We start from the raw sequence: 12,141 nt of genomic DNA, 5'->3' as shown, positions 1-12,141 counted from the left end.
TTAAAAGCCATTCGATGTAACTAGTTGAGGAACCACCTTGATTAGTTTTACAAGACGATCGGCCGAATTCTTTGAAATAAGCAATGCAAAATTTTTCGTCGACATTTTCTATAAACAAAGAAATCAATCGAGGTATTTCTTTAGAGATAAACTCTTCAAAGCTTAGTATATAGTCTAAAAGGATAATATTTATTCTGATTTACATATCTATATATGTGAATACATCAAAAAGTAAATTTTTTTGCCAAAATTCCTGGACTGATTTTGTTACTTCAAAAACTGTTCGAAAGATATCAGTTAGGCTAATTAGTCGAATGAACATCCTAAAATATTATTGACCTATAAAAAGTCGTAGAGCAAAATGCCACTTACAAATAATTTATATGAAGAGACAGATGTTGAGTCAATGTAAACTATTATCAAATGATATATGGAACATACGGGTACCTACTTATTTGATTTAGTTCAAGGTGATTCTGTTTTATGATTTATCAAAAAATAACGCCGATAGCTGTTTTTTGCAAAATCATTTCATAAATATTTTGTTTATAATCATATGTAGCATATTACAGAGTATTATGCCACTATTTCATACCAGACAACCTGCTGGTAGTAGTTGACGATGAAATGATTAAATATCATTTTCTATAATTTAAACTACTAATTTGTTTAGCGTTTTGTCTAATAAGATCAATTTTATATTGAGCTGCGCAATATGCAATAAATATTTACAGGAAAACGCATATTAAGTATATTTAAAAAGTAATGTCGTTCTCTATTATTAAAGGTTTAGATCTGTGATACATATCAATTTGAAAATAGTAATTTTTGTGGAAAACACTGATATACACTTCCCGTAGGGTAATTTATAGTGATCGCAAAAATATCAATAATGAAAATTTTTATATATCTTTACGTTTCAAAGGTTTTTGAACATTTTGGCATAACTTACAAAAAATGGATGTATGTGCGTGTGTGTGCGGATACAAATACATCGACTATTTCGGGAACACGGACCAACCGATTTCAATAACTCAAAAAACATTCGATTTGTATTGATAAGGAGATGTGCTGATTAGTTTTTGGCGAAGACAGGTCTAGCCGTTCCGACGATACGGGGCAATAAGTGGCAAAAACAGTAACTCCGTTTTTAAGAGAACGGAGCGTCCGATTTGAATAATTCACAAAACATTTTACTTGTACTGACAAGATGAAGAACTGATTAAATTTTTGGGACTCTCAATAATAATAAGTTAAAAAAATGTTATTTGGCGGTCAAAATGTTAAAAGGACATATGTACATCAAATTATCAGATATTTTATAGAGATTTCAATAATGCATACATATTTTGTGTAATTTTTTTTGGGCTCCGTACCAATATTTTTAATTATGTATTTTAATTTATATACGGGAAGTTTTAGCAATTTTCCTGTAAGGCACGATGCCCACTAATTTTGCCCATCTTTTTGTCAATTTTTAAGAAAATGAGTAAGCCATTTAAAATGTAAATTGTATATCTAAAATATTTGCTAGTAATTTTTAATATTATTTTTTACAAATGCACATTTACTTCTAGTAACATCAAAAGAACATGGAACATATTTTGATTACACCCAGATATATTAAATTGAAGAATTTATTTATTTAAAATATTTTTATTATAATTTGTACATATTATATTTAATGACATGATTAAAATGTGTATTAAAGTATAGTGTAAATTTTAAAATTTGAGAGCGAAGTACGAAATACTAAGTGTTAGGTACTTTTAACTTCTTTGAAAGCTTCTAAAAATCTTAAAACTAATAATTTAAGAGTCTTAAAACTATTTATTTTTCTATTTTCAGATTTTGGGAATGATATTTTCTTGCTCCTTATTTATGATGATTGAATAGAAGAAAGAGTAAAATGATCTTCACGAGGTGTTCAAAAAATTCTTCCGTCCCAGTTCAATGTACGAAATTAGGTATAAGTAATTTTAATTTTTTTATATTGAGTATTATATAGATATATTAAAATTGTCATTATTCAATTAAATTTTATTTGATTGATGTTTGCAAAGACTGATTTTATCAAAAATTGAATCGCAATTCTGTGCAATTTTGCAATAATATGAAGTATTTTGCAATTCTATTTATAAAGTATTTTATTGTAAACGGTAAGTTTATAAGTTTTTGTATTATGTTTATTATATATTATTTTATTTATGCTAATTATTTAATAAGATTAATTTAATTAGACTCAATAACTAGTTACCACTATAAATTTTAATGTTTATCTATTTTCGCATCTTTTAAAATTTTAATAATGCATTGATCACCATTGATAATGAATTATTCACTTTTAACTTTTATAAAAATTCGACTAAAATAAAATCTAAAACCCTCAAATACTCTTTTTAAGAATAATAATATACTTTCACGTTTTTATTTCAGTAAATCTATATGTAAATTAATGAAGCAGTATGAGCAGTATCTGTATAAGTAACTATACTTATAAAATGATTATTCTTTCAGGCGTAGATGAAGTTGGTATTTAATTCCTTACCTTTGTGAATAATTAACCCAATGATTGACTTCATCAATAGTTTTTTCTTCATTGAAGCTTGTTGCATCATTGCAGAATAGTGTTAGGGGCGAAATCTCCGATAAAATAGGAAAGTTATGGCAAGGCTATGTAACGGTGCTATCTTCGTATGAATTGGTTGTAAAAACTTTTAAAAAGCTATGTATTTTCTGTATAATCAGGCGTTTCACACATAAAACCTGACCTTGTTTGACAACAGATACTTCCGGAATCTCTTCGGCAGTCTTGTGTCTGCTTCTTTCAATATTGATTTTCAATCTCAATGATCTAAGTTCATATCGTGCTATAAATGCCTAAAATTTTCCAACTGTTCAAAATCTAATTCAGTGAAACAATTAAATTATTTAAAATAAATTAACTAAAATATATACTCACCATTGAGCATTCTCTTAATATTACTGTATAATTTCAGGAATAATTTTTTGCTCTTGTTTATAGCAGTTTTGTTTCCATCGATTTGACAATGGTCACTAATGCTTTCATGGACGAAATATCAAGTCGCATCTTTTCTTTATTTCTTTGTGAAATTCTAATTAGTGAGTATCTAAAGTAATTTTAGTATGTACGTTTTGCGTTTTCCTCTGAATGTTGTATTTAAATGCGCAAATTCTGTGCAAAGTCCTCTGAAAAAAAAAGGATTAGTGATCAGTCCGCAATATTTTGTTGAACATCTAAATCTGGAATGGCGTAGGAGGAACTTCACAAATGGCCTAATTATTGAATGATAAATATTCATCCCTATAAATCATAATAAATTAAAATCAACGATGTAGTGATCTAGTAAACAGTGGAAACGAATTATCGAAGAAAGAAGGAAACTTTTGGATTTGTTTCGACTACTGCAATGTAATAATGTTTGCCTACCAAGATATAATCAGCAAACAATTGTAAGTACCATATCTTTTGTACCGATTTTTATAAAATCTGATCATAAGTGATAAAATTCAGAAGTATTTTTCAAAATTTATATTGAAAACATACTTTACACTTTTCTTTATTGTTTTATTTTGACTTTATACTTGAATAATCAATTAAAAAATATGAACCAATCTTATTCAGTTCTTCAACGTGGTAATGCTTGTCAAAGGCAACAGAGTTTATTTTTTCGTGTAACAATTGTTTAAACAAATAATTTAGTTTTGTTCAATAATTTAGTTAGTTTTTGAACATTCTTATTTTATGTAACGTTACAAGTAACATAACATACATGTAATACATACATGTAACGTTATGTCCTAAATGGGACTGCAAGTAAGACTGTAGAAATAATAAAATGGCTTTTAAAATAATAAAACGATTTATGACTATTGTTAAAGATTTTGAAAACTAACAGGTATTAATGTTACATACGTTTCTTTTTCAACTTTGCCCTGGTAGTTTTGAACATGGATTTAATAATCAGGTTAGATGATTAATTGTTGTATTTTTATTATTATTGACTGCAATTGGACCTTGTTGTAACATTCTTATTAATGTGGTTTTCAGAAATTAACCCAAAGATTGGCCCCTATATCTAATTTATGGATTTATTTGGATAACTTCAATACATGCAGCAATGCCGAAGAAGACTTGCAAACATATTTCATTCAATTTTTCCTAATGGAAATCGATGTGACTACTGCTTCAGGCGGATATTGAACTCGTAACTTCTGATTGAAACCTCTCTCTCTAACCATTGAGCCACGGGCAGGCAAAATTATTAGATTTCATGAACATTTTTATTAATGGCTGTTTGAAGGTAACACAATGGTTGACTAATTTTAGTTTTGATATAGTTTAAATTAGAAGTTTTTCCAATAACCTTGTAATTTTAATCTGTTGTTTTATAGTATGTACAAATGGACTAGATTAGAAATTGAAATACTGTACAATATCTATTTTTATATAATATTTAATTTTTCATAGTAGATGCTCAACAAAGCAAAACTACGAAAAAAAATCGTAGCACCCTCGTTTCGTGTTCTGGAACAAAATTTTTACTGTTTTTGCACAATTTGGAAAAAATAAAATTACGCGCGTTTTAAAATTTTAGTATCGAATCCATTTGAGTTTTAATTTGAGAAATAGTCAGTTATACTATTGAATACATTTGAATAGGAGACTAACCTGGCATGAACATATATTTAAGAAGCGCCAACACCTCGAACTAACACATAGGCAATTTAATTGGTAAATGGGCTGGAAATCACAAGTCTCGTTAGAAAATAAACTTCTAATATACAAGACAATTATTGAACCAATATGGTTCTATGGTCTACAACTTTAGGGTGCGGCCAGTAAGTCAAACATAACTATTCTACAGAGGTTACAGAACAAAATTTTGAAAGAAATTGTGAACGCTCCAAAATATGTTCCAAGAAAAAAATAACCATTTCTGCTCCAGATACAAAACTCGGCTAAGTCGATATCCAAACGAACTAACATGTGACCTGCTCAAGCCTTTACCACGAAAGCGACTTAAGGAAAAAACCTGCAAAGATTTACTACATCAAACCACTAATATCTAGGATGGTGCTATCGCAGGATAGCGATCCTTCACACGCTGTCAAATCAAATTTACCTGTTTCAGTAGTTGAATGTACTGTATGTATAGTTATAAAACAAAACAAAAATTATTTGAAAAAAAAATCTGCTCCAATAGTATTCCTTATCTCATATCGATCTCTAAAATGCACCAAGTATTCTGTATTTATACAATCGATCTTCAATCGTTGCAATTTAATTTTATTTATTATTATTGTTCTGATATAGATTTCAGTCCAGAAATTGGTCAGTGGCTCACGTGTGCAGCTGTTGTTTTGTTCTGGCATAAGTGTGTCATATTCTAAATAAAAAGAGCCTGCTCTGCAAAAATGCGTTCGCGTTAAATGCTGCCGATTGCAAAACCGCGGCCGTTCTTGTTTTTCTGCGACCGATATCATAATTCATTTCTATCATAACTTGGATTATTATTCAATTACATTTTTTAGTCAGTGCTATCGCTAATTTAGATTCGGGAGTGTTTTTCAATCAGTTCAGTTTTGATTATGTAGTGGCTTTGATTAGTAAAGGAAATATTGTCAGTCAATTCAAAATATAATTATTTATAGTACACAAGAAATATTGTTGAGGAATATGAATGCTTTTGTAAAGTTTATTTTATTACTAGTCTATGCGAAAGGAGTTTTTTGCATAGGTAAGTCATTTTTTGTAAAGTTTGTAATAGATAATTTTAACTGTGTACTTCTTGTGAAAATTAGTATAAACTTTTATTTAAAATATATTTATTAAAAAAAATATACACTACTTAAAATATATATTAAACTATTTTTTAGTTCATTATTATATTTTCTTATATAAATAAATATTTTATTTATTTTCAATAATATGGATTTGTTTTGGATCGAGTAGGTACTTAATACAGTTTTTAAAAATATTCACTAATTATTATAAAACACTTTGAAAATTTGAAAAAACTAAAACGGCGAAAAATTTGTAAATACGTCATAGACTATACACCTTGAAAATTTGAAAAAACTAAAACTTTTTTTTCTGCACTGGAATCTCTTGTAGAATTTTTGTGTAATATTTTGAGAAAAAGCTCTTTATTAAAAATTTTATCTACAAAAATTGTGTGATACTCAAAAAGTATTCAGGCAACTTAAGGGAAAAATAGACTATAATTTTTAATTTGGTAAATCATTCCATTGTTGTTAGAAATCGGTAAAAATTTATTGTTTTGATCATAACTGATAAATTTTAATACATATTTATCAAACAAGTGCCTTTCTATTAAACAGATTTAGCATTCATAATTTTGATTAATTGAAAGAACAGATTTTTTAAAAAAAAAAAATGCATTATTTGCTATTGAGATCATCTACTGTATATGAGTGATAATAAAACGGTTCCACAAAAAAAATGTCTGGATGGTGCAACATATATTTTTTAAAATATTTTTTATTAAGACAAAATTGGCGATCAAACGGCAGAAAAATGTTTTTTTTTTAAATAAATACAAAATCTAAGATCTAGAATTTTTTTGAAATTATATAATTTCTGTCGTTTCCTGGTCCTTCAATCCTTAAATTATCTGTGCAAAGGATTTTTGCAACGCTTTTTGAGTATTTTTTTGCACATTTGAACAGTAATTTGCAAACATACTTAATCGGCATTGCCCCTAGATAATTTGCAAACATATTAGCAGTTACTTCAAATTTTCAAATTACTGTTGAAAGCTGCAGAAAGATACTCAAAAAGCGTTGCAAACATCCGTTGCACAGATCTTTCAAGGATTAAAGGATCGTAAACGACAGAAATTATAAAATTTCATGTCATCAATTAACATGCAGAAAAATTTCTAGATTGTAGATTTTGTCTTTTTTAACTTTCCGAAGAAGAAGTTTGTTTTCAACAAAAAATCCGATTCGCTAATTTTATGCTTTCTCGACGTTTCAAGCCATTCTGAATCGAATGAGACTAAATTTGGAAAAAGTATCTGTGTGTGTGCGTGTGTGTGAACATATTTTTTTTGCCGTAAATCGACGTTTTCTCAAAAAACGCCTGAACCGATTTCAAAAATTTAAAAGCCATTTGATATATGTCGATGAAGATTATCGTTTGTCTGTTTTGTACGACGATCGGTCGAGCCGTTTCTTTGTAATTTGGAATAAAGTGTTAAACTTTTCGTCCACATTTAAGCTCATACTAACGAATTGATTTCAAAAAATCAAAAACTGTTCTTGTAATTACCTGTTGAAAAAAAAATTAAGTCGATTTTTATGGAACTTTGTTTGACGATATATATCACGGTCAAATTTACTAAAATTTTACGGCCTTACGACAAGTAGTTTAATTTTAAAAATTCATCAAAGTTTGAGAAAATGAGTAGTTTTTTGGACGTTTGTTAAAATTAAAACTAGACGATTTACTTGGTATACCGATAGAGTACTTGATCTTAATGAACATACGAAACCATTAAAGTCCTTCAATTATAAAAATTATTGATTTTTGAAAATTTGCTTTCAGATAATACTTCGAGTTAACGTTTTCGTTCGTTTTCAATTATGTGTAATAAATCCACTCGGAATACTTTTAATCACTCATAAATTAATTTATTTTTATTGATTAAATTTACACATATCCGGAAGCTATTGTAACTTGCGTCAATGCAAAATACCAATACCAACTGGTTTAATTTTTTTCAACTGACTATTACGATATGCTTCATATGTAATATTATTATAATTTTCTCATACTTATGTTAAAAAATATTAAAATGTACACTTTTTTATACGAATATTTTCAAGTTGTTTTTAAGCTGCTATTATTACTCCTTGATAAGCTTCCTTGATATATGTAATACGTAACAAAAATACTGACATAGTTCGGGCAAGTTATAGTAATCGCAAAAAAATCGAAAATGAAAATTTTTATATATCTTTACGTTTAAAGGTTTCTGTATATTTTGGCATACCTTAGAAAAAATGGATGTATGTGTGTGTGTGTGTGTGCGTGTGTGTGTGCGGATACAAGTTTTCGTCGACGATTTCGCGAACACCGATCAACCGATTTCAATAATTCAAAAAACATTCGATTCGTATTGATGATGGAGACGTGCTGATTAGTTTTTGGCGGGTCAAGCCGTTCCGAAGATATGGGGCAAAATGTGCCAAAATGGTAACTCAGTTTTTAAGAGAACGGAGCGTCCGATTTCTATAATTCAAAAAACATTTTACTTGTATTGACAATATGAAGAATTGATCAAATTTTCATGAAGGCAGCTCTAGCGGTATCGGAGATCTAATGAAAAAAGTAAAACAAATGCCATTTGGCGATCAAAAATGATCTCCCTATCAATAGGCATCGAATGTTTTTTAAACCATTCAAATCGGTTGATCCGCGCGCCCGAAAACGTCGACGAAAAATTGTATCTATACATACATACATACACACACAAACATCAATTTTTTTGAGGTATGCGAAAAATGCAAAAATTTTCAATTTCGATGAACGATTATAATAACTTACCCTACGGGAAGTTAATAAGTTCGAATTGGTACCAGAATTATTAGAACGGACAAACCTTGTGTGTACATGCATATATGTTTTGTAGTATTTTCCAACATAGAATAAAATTCATTCAATTATAAACCACATTAACAAAAATTACATTATGAAATTAAAACTTGAATACTTGGCGCATCACGCAATTATTCCATATATTAAATATATTTTTAAGTGATGAACTAATTATTAATTTATACGAATTTAACAACTTCTTAACATAAGAAGCTAAGATTTGATTTAAGATTATGAAGCATATAAAAAACTTGTGCTATGTTACTTGTACTCATAATATAATTTTTTATTGTTTTCTCTATTATTTGATTTAGATTGCGAGAATGGCCTCAATTCTGCTGAATGTCTCCGAAATGAAATATCAAAGCTACGGCTAGATTTGCGTCCAGTTACTGCTCATCTGCCAGCCAACACAAAGCAATATTTACCTTTTGGATCCTTAGAGTCTGATTGGAATAGACTACTGCAACTGGAATCTTTACTTCCAGAAGATCATCACTTGAGGCAACAACTCACAAGATCTTTCCTGCTTCTTGTCCAGGCAGTGAGAGAAGCTTTAGAATATCAACTTAGTAAAACTACAACGATCAGAAGTCAGAGTGATGACGCCGTCACTACTAAGTATCAACCAACCACTGATGCACCAGAGTTTCAATCAGAAAATGAAATATCTGAAGATGAATATGAAGTTATAGTAGATTCTAAGACTACTCCGAAAATAATAAATGATAATTTTGAAGAAGATGTGGATGTTGCAAACGGGAAAGAAGATTTCGAAGCAAAGGCACAGGATGAAGAAAATTTTAATAAGAGTAATGAAGCAATAGAACTACATGATAAATCAGATGAGGGTGATAAGGATACCATGGATAAAATTATAGTAACAGAAGAAAAAAAATATGCAGGTCAAAGTGGAGAGAAAGAAGTGTCTGTAAAAGCACTTGATTCGAACGTTGATTCAAAAGAAAAAACAATAATCGAAGAAGAAATTTCTAATGGTAACAACGAAAAAGCAGAAGTTGGTGAGGAATCTGGAAAAGGCAACAAAGATTCAGTAAAAACAATTATCGTTGCAAGTGAAGAAGATAGTTCTAGCGAAAGCGGAGAGAAAAAGCTTTCAGTTAGAAAACTTGATACCATTATTAATTCTTCTGAAGAAAACTCGGAATCTGTAGGTGATTTTAATTTGGCGAAAGCGGAAGGTTTAGTAGGAGAAGATATGCGTGAAAAAGACAAGGATCACGAGTCTGATGAAAATTCTTCTCAAAATTTTGATCACGAAGAAAAGAAAGATGGTCCTGAACAACACACCGATCCTGAAAACTCTGTTGAATCTGTCAATGATGATGTGCATCAAACAACAATTCTTACAACTTCAGAAGATTTATCGGAAATGAACGCAGGTATAAATTTTCCAGTTATTAATCAAGACGAGATAATAGAAAATTTGCCAAAAGATCAAGACGAATTAGATGAAACTCCAATTGAAACTACAGAGACTGATTTAGAGACGGATAAGGAAAAGGAAAGTTTAAGTAATTTGGAACATGGTGAAATAATGACTACTGAATCTGCGCATACTACAACTGAAAAATCAAAAGAAATGATTATAGAAAATACAAAGAATCTACAAAATGAGGATATTGAAACTATTACGGACAGTGCTATTGACGAAAATGAAACAACAATCGACGAAGAGCTGCATGATATTGTATATCCTGGTGTAGATTCAACAACTGAATATGAACCGCCAGTTATTTTTACAGATACTACTATTGGAATATCGAACACTGAACAACTTGAATCTCGAGATGAACTACAGACTGAAGAACATATTCCACACACTTTAGAAAACGTAGATGTATTTGGGCCTGAAATTCAATATACAACTGATGAAAATGGACATACTGATTTGCACCTATTGTACCTAATAAAGTGGCAAGACACACAACACGCAATTATTTGGTAGGATATGAACATAACACTGAGCCTTTCAACGGAAATTCAGAATATTACACTGAAACACCAATAATTGTAATGCAATCGGTTTTTGATGATGATCATCACAGTAATGTAGATTCTACAGAAACCATATATGATATGGATAGTTTGAAATATTTTACAGAATTACCTCAACATCAGCTTCAATATGCTTCTCCGAAAACAAAAATGTTAGATGATGCAAAATATGAAATATCCTTGGAAAATCAAAATAGTGATCAAGACGACGCGGAATACGTAAATCCATATACTGAAAAACACCAATTCATGACCACATTATTCAATAACCATGGTTATATTAATTTAGGTCACACAGCAGCACATTTAGATCTCACCACATTGGGACCAGAAGTCGAAATTGACCCTGAAATTGAACATGTACATGCAGATATAAAACCAAACACGTTCAAGCCCGAAATATCAGATGTGTACAAGAGTAATGAAAGAGAAACATATAATAAAGATACTTCAGAATATATAAATTCATATACGGAAGATTACATCCATATAACAACAATGGCAAATGATCGTCAACATGATGAACTGGACTCGGCGGATAGTCTATATGGTCCTACAACTTTGCATTCAGAAATTACGGAGCAGCCAGTCACCCAGCATATACATAAATGGAATCATGATAAACTAGACCCGGCAGATAGTCTTTATGGTCCTACAACTTTGCATTCAGAAATTACAGAGCAACCAGTTATCCAGCATTTACATAAATGGAATCTTCTTAAACCAAAACAAAAATTGTCTAAATTGCTGCATGAAGAACTTGAACCAATCAGATTAAATTATAAATCAAAAGATAAATTCAATAAATATAAAAAATCTCAACAAACGCCAACTACTACAACTGTCCATTACGATGAATTTGAAAATCAAGAATTGTCGTCTGATGAACTTCCTCATTATGATATTGAAGATCAGGAAGTAGTTACTTACCAGCCTACTACTGAAGAATATACTGACAACGATTATGCTCCAGAAAATCAAACTGGAGAAAAACAAAAACAAGAAAAGTCTGCTGAGGATAATAATTATGAAGCAAATGACGAAGCATTAGAAGAAGACAGGTACCCAACATCGAAAATCTCAAGCAAAGATTTGCTTCATAACAATGAATTATCAAAGAAGATAGCACTTCCTGGTTTGCCTTTAACTAGCAAGCCCAAAATCACTATGGATACAATCGATGCTCTCAATCGAATTATATTTGGCAAAGCTTATGACCCAACAAACGGAAATAAATATAAACTTCCTGAACTTAGTGGCGTTAAACCAGCTCCAATTTTACTAAAACCATTGGAACCTCACAGGTAATAAATAATATTTCTTATGACTCGTACGTGTTTATTGAATTTGCAGTAATTTATTGTTAATACAATGGAAAATATTGATGGGCATATAATAGTGACACAGAACTTTTTTCAATAGTAATTCATTACTGCTCTATTTTTTATATTTCTTGTAATTAATAATTAAATTGA

At 29.8% G+C, this 12,141-nt stretch overlaps 2 protein-coding genes across 2 annotated transcripts in view; both read left to right on the top strand.

Moving 5' to 3' along the window:
* LOC113384952 (CD151 antigen) overlaps positions 1 to 1,924 on the top strand; it is a 91,417-nt gene extending 89,493 nt beyond the window's left edge. The window contains exon 6 of the mRNA XM_026622732.1: positions 1,849 to 1,924. Within this exon, the coding sequence (XP_026478517.1) occupies positions 1,849 to 1,896 (48 nt within the window). The 3' untranslated portion in view covers positions 1,897 to 1,924. The remainder of the gene's footprint in view (positions 1 to 1,848) is intronic.
* Positions 1,925 to 5,095: 3,171 nt separating this feature from the next.
* Positions 5,096 to 10,616, top strand: LOC113385611 (protein starmaker-like). Its single transcript, XM_026623460.1, has 2 exons — positions 5,096 to 5,165; positions 8,962 to 10,616. Exons 1-2 carry the CDS (start codon positions 5,096 to 5,098, stop codon positions 10,614 to 10,616), a joined length of 1,725 nt encoding a protein of 574 aa, XP_026479245.1.
* The last annotated feature ends 1,525 nt before the right edge of the window (positions 10,617 to 12,141 follow it).

This window comes from Ctenocephalides felis, unplaced genomic scaffold (genome assembly GCF_003426905.1).
Source record: "Ctenocephalides felis isolate EL2017-DRISC unplaced genomic scaffold, ASM342690v1 CF-g0.4_SCAFFOLD_03571, whole genome shotgun sequence".
Taxonomy (NCBI): Eukaryota; Metazoa; Arthropoda; class Insecta; order Siphonaptera; family Pulicidae; genus Ctenocephalides; species Ctenocephalides felis.
This window is presented reverse-complemented; position numbering and strand designations above follow the sequence as displayed.